The 21,242-nt window shown below is 38.3% G+C and overlaps 1 protein-coding gene and 1 pseudogene across 1 annotated transcript in view; one reads left to right on the top strand and one right to left on the bottom strand.

Moving 5' to 3' along the window:
• Positions 1-4,844: 4,844 nt before the first annotated feature.
• The window catches only part of LOC139940340 (prominin-1-A-like), a 42,569-nt gene continuing 26,171 nt past the window's right edge, over positions 4,845-21,242 (bottom strand). Inside the window, exons 11-28 of the mRNA XM_071936554.1 lie at positions 20,845-20,921; positions 19,931-20,007; positions 18,932-19,084; positions 17,821-17,947; positions 16,350-16,444; positions 15,448-15,532; positions 14,318-14,464; positions 13,514-13,606; positions 12,822-12,905; positions 11,718-11,771; positions 10,894-10,974; positions 10,050-10,118; positions 9,306-9,395; positions 8,692-8,804; positions 8,255-8,278; positions 7,286-7,312; positions 6,302-6,354; positions 4,845-5,155 (exon numbers count right to left, since the gene is read on the bottom strand). Of these exons, the coding sequence (XP_071792655.1) occupies positions 6,327-6,354; positions 7,286-7,312; positions 8,255-8,278; positions 8,692-8,804; positions 9,306-9,395; positions 10,050-10,118; positions 10,894-10,974; positions 11,718-11,771; positions 12,822-12,905; positions 13,514-13,606; positions 14,318-14,464; positions 15,448-15,532; positions 16,350-16,444; positions 17,821-17,947; positions 18,932-19,084; positions 19,931-20,007; positions 20,845-20,921 (1,424 nt within the window). The 3' untranslated portion in view covers positions 4,845-5,155; positions 6,302-6,326. The remainder of the gene's footprint in view (positions 5,156-6,301; positions 6,355-7,285; positions 7,313-8,254; positions 8,279-8,691; positions 8,805-9,305; positions 9,396-10,049; positions 10,119-10,893; positions 10,975-11,717; positions 11,772-12,821; positions 12,906-13,513; positions 13,607-14,317; positions 14,465-15,447; positions 15,533-16,349; positions 16,445-17,820; positions 17,948-18,931; positions 19,085-19,930; positions 20,008-20,844; positions 20,922-21,242) is intronic.
• Positions 16,864-16,936, top strand: LOC139941260 (U5 spliceosomal RNA; annotated as a pseudogene).

Raw genomic sequence — 21,242 nt, 5'->3', positions numbered from 1 at the left:
TTTAAAAATGGCGGTATGCCATGACGACGCGTCGTATGACGTACGTCGTGTACACTGGTCCCACTGCTGATCTCTACCATTAGTATGCACAGTAGAGATCATGTAGCTGGTCCCCGGTCTTTAGTGTGACGTCAGATTGCTGGCTCACGAATGGGACGACCGCTGATCTCCGTGTCACGTGATCTTGAAAGGCTCTTGGAAGAAAATATCTTGAAAGAAGAAAAACTTTGTGCAAAACCAAAGCGCTCATTGGACAACTCATTATTAATTGGAAATCTAAGGGAAGCAATAAATGCAAAAGCAAAAGCCTTTTTAACCAGTATGCCTACAGTTTGTAATAATGTCACTAAAATTCATCAGGGCTTAATTTCATAATAGAAGTTTAGCAGAAAATACTGCTAAGCAGCTTTCTCTGCCTAGCAAAAATTGATTGGGGCATCACCCCCACAAAGTTAAAAGTGTATTTTGCGCGGTAACCTATTTGTGAAAGCATAACTTTTCTGTGCTTAGAAAGATGATTTTGCTAAAATTGAGCCCTAGGTATCCAAATGTCTTGGTGATACAGATATCAGTCTTCTCCAGTAGTTTGTGTTGCGAATTTGTGTTGCGACTAATATTAGGCCCTCAGAATATCACCAATAAAGTCTCTTGGTGGGGGGGGGGGGGGGGTTGGAACCTATAATGGGGTGATGGATTGGACTTGTGATGAGAGCTTGGAGTGATGGGCTGGACTGGTTGGGATGAGTAGGGCTTAGGATGATGCCGTCTTGGCGATGGGATCGCCTTGTTGAGATGGGGGCTTAGGGGGATGGTTTGGGATGCGGGCTTGGAGTGATGGGCTGGGCTGGTTGGGATGAGGACCTAGGGTGATGGTTTGAGTGATGGGCTGGGCTGGTTGGGATGAGGGCTTAGGATGATGGTTTGGGTGATGGGCTGGGCTGGTTGGGATGAGGGCTTAGGGTGATGGTTTGGGTGATGGACTCGGCTGGTTGGGATGAGGACTTAGGGTGATGGTTTGGGTGATGGGCTGGGCTGGTTGGGATGAGGGCTTAGGGTGATGGTTTGGGTGATGGACTCGGCTGGTTGGGATGAGGACTTAGGGTGATGGTTTGGGTGATGGGCTGGGCTGGTTGGGATGAGGGCTTAGGGTGATGGTTTGGGTGATGGACTCGGCTGGTTGGGATGAGGACTTCAGGGTGATGGTTTGGGTGATGGGCTGGGCTGGTTGGGATGAGGGCTTAGGGTGATGGTTTGGGTGATGGGCTGTGCTGGTTGGGATGAGGACTTAGGGTGATGGTTTGGGTGATGGGCTGGGCTGGTTGGGATGAGGACTTCAGTGTGATGGTTTGGGTGATGGGCTGGGCTGGTTGGGATGAGGACTTCAGTGTGATGGTTTGGGTGATGGGCTGGGCTGGTTGAGATGAGGACTTAGGGTGATGGGCTGGAAGAGTTGGGATGAGGACTTGGGTTGGACTCGTGATGAGAGCTTGGAGTGACGGGCTGGGCTGGTTAAGATGAGGGCTTAGGGTAATGGTTTGAGTGATGGCTTGGGCTGGATGTGATGAGGGGTAGGGATGATGGTAGGAGTGATGAGGTTGGGTTGGACTCGTGATGAGAGCTTGGGGTGATGGGCTGGGCTGGTTGGGATGAAGGCTCAGGGTGATGATTTGGGTGATGGGATGGACTTGTTGAGATGGGGCTTTGTGGGGGGGGGGGGTGGGTGGTTTGGGTGGATGGTTGGAGTGATGGGCTAGACTGCTTAGGGTAAGAACTGCTAAGTAAATTTCTTTGCTAAGCAGGCAATCAATGGGGCACCAGTTGTAACAATTATGCAAACTTTTATAAATTTTTGGCTGGTAGCACCATCGACAACCAACTTGTGGTAGAAACAAATGCTTGGTCGGCATTGGTCTAGGTGTGATCAGAGTGGCAGCGAGTAGGCAACACTTTTGACATCGAGGATCAGTACAGTTGTTTTGACTCTTTGCCAAAATGCTTGGTTTTTGACGACGATGGTGTCCCTTGATAAATTATTGAATTGCATGGTCTTCCTAAGTTCTGTGAACGGGTACCAATGAATTGAAAATCTCAACATTAAACTGTACATCTCAATCAAGGCACTTTAACAAAACATTGTTTTAGCTTTAGGCTTTAGCTTTTAGGCATTTTATTTTGTAAAATCAAACACAACACGTGGAAAACAACTTTAAAGGTACATTTTGTAGAATTTGTTGAAAAATAACTATTAAACAATACATGTGTTAAAAATATATTCATTGTGAAGAAGTCCAAAAATAAAAGTGCCTCTTAATATATGGAATGTGCTTTTGTAGGTATAGCCTCTGCTTTTTGGTGACGTTAAGATTTTAATAAATATTGCAAAGTAGTATTTCAGCTAGTACAGTTGTTATTAAAATCTCTTTGAAGTAAATATACTCTCGGGATCCTTGTTTAGCTTTAGCGAAATTGACTAAATATCTATATTTCATGCTGTAATGAATAAAAATCCAGAGCCAAACTTGGATGCACTGTTTCTGTCCAACAACTCCTTGAAGTTTGGACCTGATCAACAATGTTAAGGTTATGATATGTAGGGAAGATAACCAAGATGACCAACTCTTGATGAAGGCAAATGGCAACTTTAAAGTCTATAGTCCAATATACTTTAACACTGAACAATCTGTATTCAAATGTTTTCTTATTTAAGAATCTGAATAAGTTAAAGAAACAAAATTCAATACTGGTCCATCTTGATCAGCTGCAATGATAAGTTTTGTGACCAATGAAGGTAAACCCTGTATGCAACACTCTTTAATATTTATTTTGGAGGCTAATTTGGAGGCCTTACTCGCAGCTAAGAGCTAATGCGAAGGACGCGGTAGCCACCCACATCAACCCATTATTTCCTTTTATCAAGTACTTAAAGGAACACGTTGCCTTTGGATCGGTCGAGTTGGTCTTTGAAAAGTGTCCTATAACCGTTTGTTATAAAATGGGTATGGTTAGAAAGATGTTGTAAAAGTAGAATACAATGATCTACACAAATATGCCACGAAATTGCGTGGTTTTCATTTTACCTCGTCGACAAACACGGTCGGCCATATGGGAGTCAAAAATTTGACTCCCATAAATGGCTGACCGTGTTAGTTCGCGACGTAAAATGAAAACCATGCAATTTTGAGTGATACTTGTTTGGATCATTATATTCTACTTTTAAAACATCTTACTAACCATATGCATTTTATAACAAACGCTTTCAAACGCTTTTCATAGACCAACTCGTCTGATCCAAGGCAACGTGTTCCTTTAACCATGGCCCAAATCCACAGATCTTCAAAAGCAAAACAACAATTGCTGAAAATTATGCTAAGCGAACAATAGTATTAAACCAGTCACAGTGATACTGGTAAGCAAAATTGTTCTGTGCTTAGCTACTATTTATGTGTTTAATTAGCTGTTTGAAGTTGGGTGGTATACTTGAAAATTCAGATTCAAAAAAACAAGTACTAATCATTTTGTATTAGTGTGTATTTAGTTTACTGTGTAGAATAATGAAACAATAAAAGTACAAGTATAAAACAAACAGTAATAATATGCAATTGTATAAGTTCATCTTTTGTTAACTCTTATCATACCAATTAATTGTAAAATAAATCTACGGAAACGTTACTATTGCTATTACTAGTAAAAAATATTAACACATCGATCACACAATCAGCTGCCGCTGTAGAGCCAGCTTTGGAATTTAAGGACAATAGTAATTCTTAATTTTGATTTTGCCTTACGACCAACCTAATTGACATTTTGACACTGTAAGTACATGTACTAAGACTTTGTGCACAGCTTAAATGTCTAAATCGTATCAAATTGTCTAAATCTATCAACTATCAACTGAAACTGGCTAATAAGATGGTTAGCTAAATAAAACACACGCTTATAACATCTTTAAAAAACCTCGTTATTTCACAACAACCTTAAAACTATTATTGTAATAGCCAAATACTTTATTAAGTGCGTATTTTTACTTTTAACAGGAACAAATATATACAAATATTTTCCGCAAGGTGGCAATGTACGCCAGTGCATCGGCACACATGCCTGACCCTACTAAGGCATCGAGTTATATTTAACTATGAACAAAACATTATCACTGGTGGTTTAAAAGAACTTTTAAAACAAGACTTGGTGGAACAAAAAATTGAAATCTTTCAACCGTGTTTGTTTTACCTAAAAGAACAAACATTTGTGTATTACAGATATATTTTGGAAAGTTGCTAATATATTAATATTTTCAACTTTTATTTAGTACTCTATACAGCTCAGACATATTTTTGAAAGACTTGGAATAAATGTACAACTATTAGAAATTTCCCTGTGGAAAACGTTTCCTTGTTTTGGAAACGGAAGGCAAGGTATTATTCCTTTATAGAAAGATATCTTTGTTAGCGATAATACAAATACTGGACCTGTGTCAAAATATTGGGGAAAAAAATCTTAATAAATTCACACTTGTTTCCCACTTAAGTTGACAAAAAGCAGCCAAATTGGCTGTACCAAATTGACCATGTAGTGGGCACAACCATGCTTGTGCCAAATAACCCTTAGTGGCCCAAAATGGCTTTTACCATATTGACTATTTTGCATTTTAAATATGAGTATGAATAACTAAAAACAATTACTAACTATTCCAAAACTACTGCTCAAAAGATAAAACGTTTAATTTCAACCCTTTAAAAATATGGCAATAATAGAAGCCTTTACATTCTCTTTATGTTTAATACCCAGTGGCATAGCCCCCCCCCCACCCCCCCTTCCCAATTTTCCAGTGCCCCCCCCTTCCCCCCTCTGCACAACACATCCCCCAACTATAAAACATTGTCCCTGGTACCCCCACTAAAAAGCAACACCCTTTCCCAAGTAAAATTCACTGTTAATAATGGAGTATCGCACAACTTTCCAATTCCTCAAAACTAAAAATTAAATTCCAAATACTGCTTTAAACATTTTTTAACTCGGTGAGTAAAAGTACTTAACTTTCAAATTCTGCCATGCAATCAACTTGAAAAAGATGTTTCTCCATATTTTAAGCGCTGTGTCGTTCAGCAGATGACTCCATTATTTCTTTCCGGTATAATAAAGTCCATCTCTACTCGATCTGGTGGTCAAACAACAAACTCTTGTCACGTTGGCTTGCTCAGTTTGTATGTTATAAACTGTTTCTGAATGTAATTGTTTCCATCAAAATGAAAGGGTCCTAGATTGGTAAATACTCCAAATATTAACGACCATAAAAACTTACTTGGTGGAAACACTAGAGTTGATGATAAGTCAGACTATTTTCAGAAAGAACTCCCTTCTAAGAAATATGCTGAATTTTTCTCCGCAAAACATTTGAATCTGTAAAGCAATTCATTCATGGATTGTTTCTCAGATTTCTGATGGTTGGCGTCCTCACCGAATGTTGCTACGGCCAGAGCTGCAGTTGGTACCCGATGTAAACTTGCTTAGCATGAATGGATGTCTGTGACATGTCTTTCTATATAATTTTTGTAAAATGTGTAGAATGTTGGGCCCCATTTCATAAAGCTGCTTAGAAAAAGAAGAAAGTAGTGTATATAGGATTTGAGGCATGGCATGGTGAGGTATCAATATATATTTGGTTTGTGGTAACACAATGTGTGTATCTACTTGCCAGGTAGAGAATGTTCTTGAGAACTGTCTCTCTTTATTCTACTACGCCGAGTAGATGTTCGGGTGTCCAGGAGACTTCAAAGTTCTGAAAAGAACTGTCCTGCTTTTTAACTATTACCCGGACAGATGGTATAGAAAATAGGCTGGGACTACTACTTAAGCTTATAGGATCGTAATACACTGTACTACTGTTTCGACTAGCTTGCTCTAGTCATCGTCAGGAAACTAAAGAAGAAAGAGAGAAGTGGGCTGATTTATAGGGGTTCAGAGGATCCAGTGTAGGTCAATCAATGCTGTGATTGGTTGTGTGGTTAGCGGGCTCAGGGCTATTGTATTGCTCAACAATTATATGCTTAGCAGAAAATGAGCAGGATACCAGTCACAAATTGTAGTTTGTAACCTTATTCTGGTAAGTGTAATAATGTTATCCTTAGCTACATTTTGATGGAACTGCTTATATTATAAAGTTATCAAAGAGCCATGAAATTGGACCCAGAGCTCGAGTCTGGTTTTCTTATCTGCTCAGTAACGACATGGCATTTGTGAGATGCGCACTTTATTTTTACAGGCATTTTGACACATCTCATAATCCTAACACATCTCAACTCACCATAGTTGCTTTGACTGATTATTCCTTAAGCATATTCAGGTGCCACTTTATTGCTGTAATCAAAGAAAAACACATACAAATAATAAGAAACAGAATCTAAAAATATAATATAATATAATAATACTAACTAGTTCTTATTGTGGCCCATTTTCTGAATAACCTCTCAATATTATTGCTTCTTTTCACCATGGGGTATAAATGGGTACCTGCGAAGGTAGAGGTTGCTTTTGTGTGTTTGAAAAAGCCTTGAAGCGGCACGTCAACCCAGGGCAAGCGGCAATGACAACCTAAGCTTGTTTCACTCCAGCTGGCAAAAACAAATGTACTATTAATTTGAAACTTGGAATTCTGCATTCTGAACACGTTTTTTGATTATGTTTTTCTTCTCCCGACTGTAAAAGTTGCTTGCAAGATAAATGACCTCCAAACTAACAACTTATAGATAAGGGATTAAAAGGGTAGGGACGAGTTCTTACACGGCCGTTTAAAGCCGGCAGGGTCATCAGTGTGTTAAGGCCCGAACCGAAGGCGAGGGCCTTTATCACACGGCAACGACCCTGCAAGGTTTTAAACGAGCGTTTAAGAACGTGTCACTACTCTCTTATTCCCATTCATGTATGCCCTTTTGTTAAAAAACATTAAAAACAATACAATTACAGACACTTTGACAGTTGAAACTTCTGAGGTTTGAAAATAAAAAAATACAAAAAATTTGTGGAGAGTTTGTTGTGCGTGGGTTGTGTGTACACGCGCGCGCTTAGAAATAGATTACGCGCCGTGCTTAGAAATAGATTACGACTGTTACTAATAGCTATGAATTGCCTTCTGCGTGATAATCTTGCGCACCTGAAACGCAGAAGCCAGCCGGTTATAAACACTGGTCATTATCAACCGTTGAAACACCCCCATGTGACGCGCTTTCCACCAATATGAGTAGAGAAACTGTCTGGGTTATTTATGAATTAGTTTTATAAATGTACTTACTTTTGGAACTTTGTCGATCCACCATTACTGTAGAGTAAGAAACCATAATCAATATATTTGTTAACAAGTCTTTTACACTTATGACCTAAAGTAAGCTTATCATCTAAATTCAAATTTTTGATCCAATGTTTCCCGGTAATGTTTTCTCTCTCTCTCTAAGACAAAGGCATTTGAGGAAAAAAAAAACTAAATCTATCCTATACTCGTTGCTAAAGATTCAATTCAGTTCAATTCAATTCAATTCAACATTTATTTCAACCATGAATAAACAATATAGAAAAAACAAAGAATTTGATACAATAAAACTGATAAGTGGAGGCATTGCACAGGAAGCAGACGCTTATACGGAATGCCTTAAAAAATATATATATATTTAAATAAAAATTAATGAACAAGGACGACCAAATACATAAGAAAAAAACCGAAACAAAAACAATGAAACAAAAACAGACAAACAAACGGAGAGGATATAAAACGGATTCAAACCTTGTGACACTACCGTTTTCATTTTTAAACAAAAATATATATTGTGATGCTTGTACAGAAAAGAGTGGCTTCTTAAAGGAACATTACAGTTGCTGGCAGTGTAAGCACATTATGTAACGACCATATACATAGACTGATTTGCCATCTGGGTCATGAGAAAATAGTGAAAAAAAGAATAACACATTTTGCATGACATCGATTTCAAAAAGAAGAATACAACACTAATTGAGTGATAAACTCCAAACAGGATATTAGTTTTATTTATTTCTCATAAAATATGACATTTCAGAAATAAATATTTCAAGGGATGTTTTCTACTATCATCATCATTAGACTGTGTAACTTTTTTTTTTAATTTGTGATCTACGACGAGTTTCTTTCTAACAAATCCTGTAATGTTCCTTTAAATGTTAAGAATGTACAAGGATGCAAAAGAGCACACATTCTTATAAGATGCTTTGAAGTGTAAAAGACAATACTTACTGAACCATCATTTCCATGTCACCCCTGTTGAAGACAGAAAATAAAAACACAGCGATTAAATTCAAAAATGGTAAGCAGAATCGGAAGTTAAAAAAATAGGGGTCAATAAGCCATTTGCGAGTTAGATTTGAATAATGTTTTGACAATGACTTATTTAGTCACAATGTAACACTTACATTTGAATTCCTTAGACTATAGAGTTGGGGGAAGCTTTTGAAAGCTTCAATAAAAACATAATAAAAGGCTTCAGCTTAAGTCAGACCCAAAAACTACATTACTTCAGGGAGAGCAGTTTCTCACAATGTTTTAAACTATCAACAACTCTCTATTGCTCATTACCAAGTATGTTTTTATGCCCACAATTATTTTGAGTAATAACCATTAGTGTCCAGTGCCTTACATAATCAATGTTTAAATCTTAAGTGTTATTAACTCACCCTTCAGAGTCGTCATACTCCATGCGTCTGTAGTGCTTGGCTAACTTGACTCCAAAGATGGTGGCTGGTATCAAGAAGAAGATACACCATCCCATGATCAACCACAAGGCGTTCTGTAACAACAATCAGCAAACAATAAGAACAGCACCTTTTTCATACGACCCTCCACCAACCACCAAAACCAGGCAGCATATTTATTTAGTACATGGACAAAAGTAGGACCATCTGATTGAGCACAAGGGCTGACCTACAGGTACACATGGTGAAGGCTTAAATAGACTTTTTAGGTTACTAACCACAATTTTTCTGATTTTTCCCAGAGGAAAAAAAAATCAGAAATCAGACTTAAGTAGGAAGAGTATCAACATGCCTGCAAAACCTAGATTCCTTGAGACGAATTTCAAGATCCCCGATTTTTTAACTTTCATCTCACACTTCAGAGCATCCGCAAAATGACACTGGGTCATGAATTTGGTAAAAGTTTAATTCAGAGAATAGACTCTAAAGTGTAGATTCGTGACTACAATGTTGACGCCTTTCGGCTCATACATTCTATCCAGGAATCTACACTTTCTCGTCCATTCTCCTCAACTAAACGCCCTGACCAAACTTACCACAGACTCCAAGAAGCCTCTACAGAAGATATTGATAGAGGAATTCCAGAGGTTATAAATAGGACGACATTTACCTATCTCTGTCTGGATCTGAAATTGAAAATAAATGAAAGTCTAATTTAGTTTATCTCATTCAGTGAATTCACTCACAGTTTCTTCTTGACTGTTTTAGTTTTTATTTTATTTTCCTCTTCAAAAGTTAGTTTAATCTTTTTTTTCACGGTCAAACTTCATCCAACACAAAAACTAAAATTAGGTTGAGAGAGGTACCCCATATAGTCAGCAGTAATAGTAACAAATAATAATAAAGACTTGTTAATATGCATGTATTCAGCTGGGTGTTCAAGACGTAGTAAAACAGAGACAGAAACCACAACATTCCGAGACCTCCCAATGGCAGAGACCTGCAAAATAGGGTCTTGAGACTGAGGGCGAGACCTCATTAAAAAATGTCAACACTCAGTAAATCAAATGTTCAATAAAACTTGACTAGTGAGGCGTCCCTTAATCAATGAGGATTGCAACTATGTACCGCTTTTACTTTGGAAAAAACAAAAAGTCTTCAAACTAGATCTCGGACCAAGACTAATCGAGACATATCCCCGAGACCACAATACCTCCCCATTGTCAAGATCTGAAAAATATGGTTTTGAGACCAAGAGCAGGACCACCAGACACTGATTGTTAGGTGCACAAAAACCAGGCTGTAAAGTAACGGTATCAAGAAAGAAAGATGAACATTACCTGAAGCAGGGCGTAGGTGACAAACTGGTCTGGGTATCCCAAGATCCTGTCCTCATAGTTATTAATTTCCTGAGGGAAAAAAATAAAAATACAGAAAAAAACGTCAATGGCCGAACATTACTGAATAAAAACAAGTGAATAATCATCACAAAAATAATAGTAATAGGTAGTTCTTTTAAAGCTCGTCAATAAATGGGCGTCGCAAAGAACTTATCGTCTTTTATTTGTGGACAGATTTTAAAAGGTTTTGATTCATGAGACCCATGTCTTTACATGACACATTGTAATGGTTTCAAGATGCTACAAAGCATTCAGCAGCCACTGCCAGATAGACCGCAGCAAAACCCCTTCTCTTAGCGATGAGTGTAACTCGGTTCATTTACATTTACTGAACAACACACAAGACCAACGGCTTCATGTGCCATCTGAAGGACAAGGCAAAATAAAATTTCACAGGACTCGGGAAAGAACTGAGTATACAGTGCTTAATACAGATCTGGGTATGGGTGGGCAAAACAAAATTATAAAAGGTAAAAGACTAAAAACCAAGTCAAAATACAAGGCTCCAGGTCCAAGTTTGGGTTTGAAACCGTTTCCACAAAGATGATAGTCTTGGAAGAAGACCTTATCCCAAGTTTCCCAACCACTTCTCCTGGAGTGGTTTGTATTGTGAGAGCAGTTTGTTGATGATAGCGCCCTCTCATTAAGAAGGTCTTCAACCAAGACTACAGAAATGAAAGGAAGCCAACTTGATCCAAATAATATTTTTCCTCCACTGGTTCTTTGTCAAACCATAACTCATTATAGAGATGCATGTATTAGATACTAGATTCATTTTACTCACTGATACGACAAAACTTGTGGCAGTAGTGTCTAGGTAGTTCTGAGCCACGTCAGCTTCAGCGATGGTGTCATTCACAAGCATCTGTAAGAGAACACATAAATACCAAAATCAAGAATTACACAAACAACACTGGCCAGGATAAATTCATATCCAACTCTCAAGCAAATAAAGCCTGGCAGGTGACAAATTATTCATTAAATTCCCTTTCATATAATTAAAACATGATAGAAATCAGCCATTAAATGTCAGAGTTATTGGTCCTGGTTTCCTCAGTGTGTTTTGTAAACCCAAAAACCTTTTTTCACACAACCGTGTGGCGCTCTGTACGTATTTTGAATTTTGGATCTTTCCACTCCAATTTGAATAATAAATTATTTGCCATAATTAGAAAGATTTGATCTCACTCTTTCAAACGATGGTAACCATGGACAAAACTACAGCTTTCCGGATTGTGATAGGCTAAAATAACCACACCTTAAGTATGAGCGCAAAGCGTGAGAGCTTGCGAGCGTAAAGCGTGAAAGCTTGCAAGCACGAAAACTTCTGAGTGTGAAGCCTGCTTACATACACTTATCTTTGGTTTTGAAACCCCAGCTCTGCAATCTGGGTTGTTCTATGAGGTTTGGGCCACATTTTATTATGAATTTGATCTTAGTTATAGATAACTACAAAAAAATCCAGATTTCCTGCTAAAAACAGAGAAATCACATCCCTTAGCTTTACTACAAATGACTTTTGTGTTCACGCTATTTTGTGTGTTGTCTTCAGCAACTTAAGTGCCATTGGGGCTGAAAGGGTTTTTAACTTCTTGGATAAGTACTCACATCGATGGGGGAGGTAGCATTCTCCAGTGTAGTAATGTCGCCCGATAGAACATCCTGAATGAAAGACACAAAAAAAAAAAAAAATGAAAACCACTTTCATCATCACAACAGCAGCTCATCATCCTGGTTAAATGAGCTCCTTCCAAAATCTTGCTACAAGATGCTCCGTGAAGAAATGAAAACCACTTTCATCATCACAACAGCAGCTCATCATCCTGGTTAAATGAGCTCCTTCGAAAATCTTGCTACAAGATGCTCTGTGAAGAAAATGTACCTTTCAAGTGTTTTGGTATCTATTTTAGATCATTTTTTGGCAATGACATGAATCCCTGCCCACTGTGAATGAAGATGTATTTAATATCATTTACATTAGTTTCAGCTTCATTAGGTGTCAATTTTTTTAGCAAAAAGTGAAAAACACAGAGCAATGTTTTCAGGAGAGTCGTGTAAACTTGTTGTACATGCTAAAACATATTTTTCTCTTGAGACGAACATTACTTTTGTAACATTATTTTACGCATTTCTCAAAAAACTACAACACTTCAGCAAGTTATATTTTAATCAATCAATCAATCAGAAAACATTACTATAGTTTCCCCTTTGGTTTATAACCAAGGGATGTGATAGGCTGTTAAAAACAAACAAAATATGAGCGAAATTGAAGGTTTAAAAAACGTTTTCCGGTTAAAAACAAAGAAATAATAATAGCGGCTTCTTATATAGCGCTCAGGTCCGTCACGCAGTGACAGTCACGGCCCTTCAACATTATTACCCCTGGTCACTGGGCCTTAAATCATTCCTTAAACCATCTCAGCTTGCTGGGGAGTATACAGCCTGTGACGCCAAATATGTAGAGCAATCAAGGCTAATCAATCACAAGAACCAACTCTGCCCTCACAGGTACCCATGTACCCCTGGCATGCCTGGGTGAAGAAAAGCAATTACAGTGAAGTGTCTTGATCAGGGACACAAGTGTCACGACCGGAATTCGAACCCACACTCCGCTGAACAGAATCACCAGAGCTTGAATTCGGTGCTCTTATCTGCTCGGCCACGACACCCCATAATCACATCATTGATAGCCTGAAATTGAGAAGTTCTTACCCTTTGTGACAGGAGTGGTGCAATATTGTTGGTCTGAATAGCATCAAGGTCATCAGCAAAGCCTTGGAATGTAGTTACAACACCCTGTCCAAAAAAAAACAAAAAAAACAACAGGGATAAAATACTTGGCTAAATAGAAGTTTATAGTATGCCATGGTGTCCCCTTTCTTTGCTTACTGGGCTAAAATAGCAAACTTTTTTGGCTCAACTACAAACCCTCACAAAAACTATAAACTGGTTTCGGTTTGTTTAACTATTACTTATCAAATACTTAATTATTCTTTGTTTTTGGAAGTAGGACTGTTAACAGAAGAGGATCACCCTTAAAGCCCTTTTAAGATGAGAGCGATTTACCAAGGGTCCCTTGCTTCTTTGTAGCATGGATTCAAAATTTTACAGAATGGGCGTCTTGTGAAAGGACACTAGTTTTATACTGTCCACAGTCATTGTACAGTACAAAATGAGAAGAGTTCACTGGGCACCTTGGAGAGTACAAATATTGTTCTTTCACACAAAGTGCAATTTTTTAAATTTCACAACCATGCTTAAATATAGCAAGGGACCCCTGCTAAATCGCTGTCGTGTGAAAAGGGCTTAATAGTCTGTCAGGTATGATACTGTAAACAAGAGACATGATAATGACTGTGCAATTCTATCGAGGTGTGGGGAGGAGGGGGGGGGAGTTGACTTACGCCAGACTGTGTTCCTGCAAATGTTCTAAGAAGGGCTGCCACCACAGAGAGATCATTGGGGTTGTTGACATCATTGGTCAGGGCTTTAGCAAGCTGAAAGCAAAAGAAGGAAAAAAGAACGAAATAAATAAATCTCCTAAAACACTCCAATCAACATACTGGAAGAATAATATGTTCGTTGTGTTTAGGTTTTTTGTGCTTAAAGGCAGTGGACACTTTTGGTAAATTAAATTACTCCCAAAAAATTATTAGCATAAAACCTTTCTTGGTAACGAGTAATGGGGAGAGGTTGGTAGTATAAGACATTGTGAGAAATGGCTCCCTCTGAAGTGGAGTAATTTTCGACAAAGAAGTAATTTTCCACTAATTTGATTGTGAGACCTCATATTTAGAATTCAGGATTTTAAGCAATCGACAGCTGAATACCAGTAACAAGCAATATGCAACAAATGGAAATTTGGTTGGTAATCATGTTATTATCAAGGAAGCTCTATGAAGTTGGCCCTGGGGTCAGAGCCACTGCTGACTAAAAAGGTCTGGAACTAGGACCCCCATTTTAGTGGGTATGTTGATCTGATGGCATTTCCACTTTCAATAACTTTGGGAGTTATAGATTTCAAAGAGCTTTTATGAACATTGTCCTCAACACTAGAAAAGTGGATCAAAGAGCACAAGTTTCCTATATCTGGGGAAAATAACATCCAAATTTCTTCATCAAACAGACATAAAAAAGTTTGATTTCAGTTAAACGTCTGAAATTTCTCATCCCTTTCAAAGTCCCTGATAATTATCGATCTCTTTTACCTCGTTCTTGAAGAGTGTCCAGTCGATGGTGTCAGCCGGCGAGTCTCTGAAGTCGATTAAAATCTGCCGGGTGTCGGCAGTCAAGATATTGATGCTCGTCAGATCACCAACAACCGCGTTGAAATCATTGCTGATGTTCGGCAAGAACTGAAAAATATATCACAATCATGGTACAATCATGGTCAATTGATATATTGATTATATTATATATTGGCGATCGTAAGGTTTACAGTGATTCCATGGGTCTCTGGTGCAGCCAACTGGAAGCTTCCTAGTGACATAAAAAGCTCATCCCCGTACTATAAAAAACCCATGTTGATATCGCCTTTGGTTAAAAAAATATGAAAGTGGAAACATCTGCTCTAGCAATTCAACAGGCATGCAACTGCCCGTTGAAAAATAAAGAGGACAATTTTCAAAGGCACAATGCAAGGGCGGAGCGAGGCAGCCGAAACGCCATGGGACATGAAACCCACAATGGTACCCTAGAAAATGTTGCTTATTTTACATGATTGTAGTTGTACACTGCTGTTGCCAGGCATATATTAGGCTAATAAAAAACAATCCGGAATACGCTTTTTTTTGCTTCACGTTTACAACAACAACAAAACGCGGAATTCCGCAGAAATGCGGAAGAGTTGCATGCCTGATTCAAAGGTTACGGGTTTGAAACTAATCCAAGTGATTTGCCTATGTTTTTTTCTACTGAACTTAGGAAAGTATACATTGTATAATACACATCGGTGAAATAAAGATAAAAAGCAAATTACAAGCTGGTCAAAGTCTGATTCACCCACAGTTCTAATCTGATATTTGGTATAATAATAATAGTGGCTTCTTATATAGCGCTCACTGGTAACTGGGCTGTTTTATTTCAATCCTTAAACCATATTAGCTCCCTTGGGCGTTTACAGCCTGCGCTGCCAAGTATGTACATGTAGCGCACTTAGCTTCACCAATCACAAGAACCATCTCTGCCCTCACATGTACCCATAATTATAACCCTGGGTGAAGAGAAGCAATTATAGTCAAGCATATTGCTCAAGAAAACACTAGTGTCATGATCAGGATTCCAACCCACACTCCGACAACTTAACCACCAGAACCCTTTTGTATCTACTTTTACAAACCTGTTGGTAGTCCAGGAGGCCGGTGACGTTTAGGAAAGAGTCCAGTTTGAAAGCTTCAAATGCTGCCCTGTCGTTCTCACAGTCACTACAAGAAATTACAAACATTTACCTTAGATAAAAAGTAAGCGCATATTACAACTCAGCTACTCTTTCAGACACCTGAGCTCCAGATATTAGATAGTGTTCTGTATAGATCTTTCCATTGTTGATAAACAAGCCGCGATGGTTGGCTTGGAGTCCATTTCACAAAGATATTCCTTACTTAGGACTATTCCTAGGACTCTTTAGGAGTTATTGAAAACTTAAGGCAATATAGTCCTTATTTAAGACGAGTAAATCGTCATAACTCGAGATAAGACTAGTCTTACCTATTTGTGAAATCCACCCTAGGATGGCCAAATGTAGGTAAACCACTCAATCGTGTCAACAGATGTTTTAACCGAATGTAATATTTTTGTTTGCAAATTTTCAGTTAAATGAAATACCTCCCATGATTGTTTGCTTTGTTTCCATCAAATTCAACACTATGTTTGAATACTTGTGTAAATTTTGTTTTCAACAACACAAACTTACAGCCACGGTTCAAGCCTATTTACGGTGAGACACATCATCATTTCTCGAAAGAGAACCAAAAAACCTGTTGCATTTCATGAAAACATGTGTTGTATTATGTTTTACTGTTTCATTGGAATATTCATAACAACAACAACTTTACTTCTGAAGTTCTGATAACTAAAACAAAATGAAAGCGCAAAGAGGCACAGTAAGGATTTTTAAATACTGTCGAGAAACGCTAAAGTCAAAGTTTGGGAGTTGAAAGCTCCTTTAAGATTGATGAAGTCTGAATTCAGGAAGCTCCAATTAACACGCTAAGAAAGTTAAAGATTTGAGGTCGGACTTACTCAAGAAGACCTGTCATGGTCAGAGAAATGTTTTCATTTCCAATGATGCTACCAAGGAAGTACCCAGGTCCCAACGCTCCTGGCTTGTCAATTGTCTGCACAAAAAAAAAAAAAAATGTTTTAAGGCACTGGACACCTTTGATAACTGCCGAACACCAGTATTCTCACCTGGTGTATCCCAACAAATGCATAAAATAACAAATCTGTGAACCTGTGGACTCAATTGGACATTGAAGTTGCAAGAGAATACTAATTAAACACCCTTGTTGCATAAATTTGTGTGCATTCAGATGTCTTAATCATTATAAAAAGATTTCAGGCCTTAAGCCTTTTATTTATTGCCGTAAGAAATTCCCTCTTTCTCATACACTTCATTACTTCAGAGAGAGAGAGAGCAGTTTTTCCTGTGGTAAGAGTAGCGTCTCCTCAATGATCAGTAGATAGCAATGGAAAACCTTGGAGGAACGTAGAGCAATCTCCAGGCTAACACTCCTATATAAATCTGATCACTGCATTTCACTGCATTCGGATTTACCTGCATTTGGATAAATCTTTCGCCTTTTACCAAAGATTTCCATGCAGAGGAACACCTTAATTCTGCGCCTTGAACACCCAGCAGGATGGATATGTGCGCATTACAAGTGCTATCATTATTTATTGTTATATTGTATTATAAAACTGCTATCAAACTCTGACCAGCATCAACTCAAACCACAGGGAAACCAAACTCTCACTAGGAAACCATAATCATATCGTTCACCAACCCTTCAACCAATAAGGACTGTTACAAATTTCCTGTTGTCCCAAGAACCCTTGTTGAACATATTGAATGGAATCGACTACCAGTATGTATCAGAGAAACTACTTCAATACTCATTCAAGACTAGGTTAGATATTATCTGGTTGAATGTTTTTCAAGAATTTTTTCTCCCGTTGATATAATTCCGTATTTTCTTATTTTTAATTTGTCCATATTTCCATGTCCAGCGCCCTAGAGCATGTCTACATGATAAGGGCGCTATACATGTTTTGGTATTATTATAAAAATCCAAATGACCACTTCCATAACGGGAGCTCACCACTAATCCCTTTCACCACCAATTTTTGTCGGCACTTGCCACACCACACCTGCAACTTATATATCCTTTGAGGAGTTTGTTACAGTATTCGACGGATACAGATACCTCATAAAAAGAAGAGGTAAACACCCTTGAGGCTATAAGCCTTTTTGGGGTACGGCGGACAGGATAAGCGCGCGTCACACGCGGCGCGACTTATGCCACGCTCACCATGTTGGTGGTCAACAGGTTTACGTGGAAACGTCGCGTCGCCTAAAATGCGCACTTCACTGAATAACACACGTTCTATTTCTATGGTCAATATGCACAAATGTACCCAAACCTTATAGTGTTGTAGCATTGTGTCCGCCATATCTCAAAAAGGCTTATTGAGTGGCTGTTTAATTTCTTACCTCTGCGAAAAGCTCTCCAGAAATGATTGGGTCACAGACGAGACGATCCACCGGTCCACCAATGACAAATAGTAACATGGTAAACACCATGAAGAATGTCAGAAAGATGAAGGCAATCCCGACACCTCTGTCCATTCAAGACATAATAATAATAATATTAGTAATACGATACATTTATATGACGCATAATGCAGGAGCCTCTTTGCGCAACACAAAACATTAAACAACGACAAAAAATATATACATACTAAAAGCAGTCGATACAAAAGGAAGATTCAAACAAATGTGTCTATAAAAGTCCCTTGAAAATGTGAAGAGCGGCAGCTTGTTGAATATGTCTTGTCTTTTCTTTACTGCACAAACCACTGCCACTGGGCTTTAAATGTGCAAACCCTCAAGCATGCATGCTCCCACTTAAAATTTTATATTATTTTTGTGTAATTGTTTTACTCATTTCTCAAAAACTACAGTACCTAAATATTTAAGGGAAGCTTTCTATCACCATTATCTTTAAATCGCGTAAGTTAACAATGTAAACCTGTGGACATTTGTGTTTTGTGTCATACAAAAAGTACCCAAACCCTTTAAGGTCACATAGACATTATATGTCATTGACATTATATGTCAGCAGTCATTCGTGCCTATGTACTTCACTACTCAACCACTAATTGAAGGAATGTTACAGAATTGGTAAGAAAAGAAATCGTGAAGATCACAGATTTACAGAAAACTTACACTGTCTAATGATGATAAAACATCCCTTATTGAAACATTTCTGTCTGAAATGTCATTACTTGATGAGAAATAAATAATCTAATTACGGGCTTGAAGTTTATTTATTGCTCAGAGAGCATTTTATACCTTCAAAAATTGCACTGATGTCATGCAAAATGTGCATGGTTTTTTTTCTCACTATTTTCTCGTGACCCACATGGCCGAGTGATCTCAACTTCTACAGGCCAGTCAGTTTATGTATTTCTGGTGGATTACATAAAGTGCTTACACTTCAAGCAACTGTTTTGTTAGCAAAACCAATTCTGTAATGTTCCTTTGACCATTGGTCCTCGTTTGACATAGCTTTCTGTATAATGATGATAGATGATGTACTTACGCCATCATAAAGACGCCACCGCAGTGGGAACACCCTCCACGACGAGATGGTGACGCTTCCTTATTGTACCCAACCACACCGAACAACAGACCAAAGATGAACAACAGGCCGATGACTAGCAGTACGCTGTAGAAGGCAATCAGTACGTAGCTCCTACAAAACAATAGACGGTGGGCGTCATATTAATAAAAATAATAATTACTCTCCAAGGACACAAACAACCACAAAAGTACACATTGAGTTGGCTTATTGGTATCAGCTTGAATTGTTGTTTCAACCATTGTCTCAACACATTAAGAGTAATAAATTACTAATTGGATAAACAAATCTGAGGGAAAAAAGACGATTTGGAGGTTTAGTTTCGGAGCTGTGATCCTTTCAATTTTGAGCTTCCTGTAAGACCGGAAGAAAAAGGTCAGAGTAAGGTCATGCTTATTGAATACAATACAACACAAAAATCACAACTTGTTGACATTTGGTTCACGAGATCTACTACGATAAAGAAATGGCCAAGGGCTTGGACAATCGCAGGCGCAACAAGAGAGTATCTTCATAGGTGTGGTTTGGACAGGGTAAGATCTCCTAGGTCAGGAAGCTGTGTTCTCTCCCCACGCTCATTTACAAACAAAGCACGTTCAAAGCCAACAATAAGCGTGGCAAAGTCGTAGTGGGACTGCTATTATCGTAGAAGCAGCGTAGGAGCATCGCAGTGAGATCTTTGTGGTCCTAATAAAAACGCAGCACCATCGGCAACCATTCCAAAGTAGAAACAACTGCTTGGTCGACATTGGTCAAGGTGTAGTTGTAGTTGCAGCGAGACAGCAACACGTTTTATAAAGAAACAGTACAGTTGTGTGGAGTCTTTAATTTGCAAAAGTGCTTGATTTTGATGGCGGTTGAGTCCCGACTTGACACATTTTTGAGATCGGGTGGTCGGCATGGTCTTTGTAAGGTCGTAAGGCTGTTTGAGCGGGGTATAACTGAAAACAGACTTCTTACCTGTAAGGATCATACTCCTGGATTAAAGGTGCAAAATCACTGATGGTATCTTTAATGCCATCCACTTGATCAGTAACCTGAATAAAAAATATAAGAACAGAAGAAAATGAGAACAAGATTGTCATTGAAAAGGAAGGTATAAGTTGGTTTTTTCAGATGCTAAAATATGAAGAGAAATTACCTCTTTATCAAAAATGTTATCAGTCCAGCGGGAGTTATTTTTCTAAAAAAAATTATACTATCAACAAGTTTCCTTTGTTTGTTACCGAGTTAGTTTTTATGCCACAGTTATTTTGAGTAATTACCAATAGTTCTCTCAGAGCAAACTCTACCTAGCAAGAAGATACACACATGGTGATACCGCAAACCAAATATACATTATATTGATACCTCACCATGCAATGCCTCAAATCCTATATGCTGAAATTTATTTACCCATCTTGACTATTGACTGCTGATTCAACAGAGCCTTCATTTGTAAAATTATATTGAAAGAGTCTGGTGATAGAATAAATTGATTTTTGTTGAAATCGGCCAGGGAAACCTATATTAATTTTGCATCAGGGATGAAGAATATTACTTGGGTTTTTACCCTTATACACCGATGTGTGTAAGCACTGTATACTCAGTACTTTCCCAAGTTCTCTGGAAAAATCACAGGCATATGACTTGTGGGATTCGAACCCACGACTGGTGGTCTAGTTGGTATGACACTGCTCTAGAATTGCAAATGTCTGGAGTCATCCTACCTGGGTCATATGCCTGTGATTTTTTTTTCACAGATCTCGGAACAGTACTGAGTATACAGTGCGAACATACATCAGCTAAAGGGTGAAACCAAAATTAATAAAACTTAATAAAAATATTATTAGAATTATTTAAAACAAATGATTGACAAGAATAAAGGACCTTACCCCAGCCAATTGTGAAGTGATGCCGTCCAAAAGACCTGAAATGCTTCCACCAAGTCCATTAATCAGACTCACAATATCTGAGGGAGAAATGATAATAATAATAATAGTAATAAGAATTATAATAATTGGTTCTTATATAGCGCTTTACTACACCCCTATATAGGGACGGATCAAAGCGCTCAGCATTATTTCCTGTCAGCTATGTGGAGCTATTTGTTGTTATGAGACCAATTCCTTTATAGCACAATGTAATGGTTTACAAGGTGCTGTGGTGCAATATGCTGCCGACCAGACCAGGAATACTAGAATTAGCCACTTATATTTATGATATAAGTGCACAGAGTTCTTTTAGGTGCATTACGCAACACCTGCAACCACCTGCTACCATCCGAAAGACG

This window comes from Asterias amurensis, chromosome 8, assembly GCF_032118995.1.
Source record: "Asterias amurensis chromosome 8, ASM3211899v1".
In the NCBI taxonomy this organism is placed as follows: domain Eukaryota; kingdom Metazoa; phylum Echinodermata; class Asteroidea; order Forcipulatida; family Asteriidae; genus Asterias; species Asterias amurensis.
Note: the sequence above shows the minus strand (reverse complement) of the source record. Positions and strands in the feature narration are given on the sequence as shown.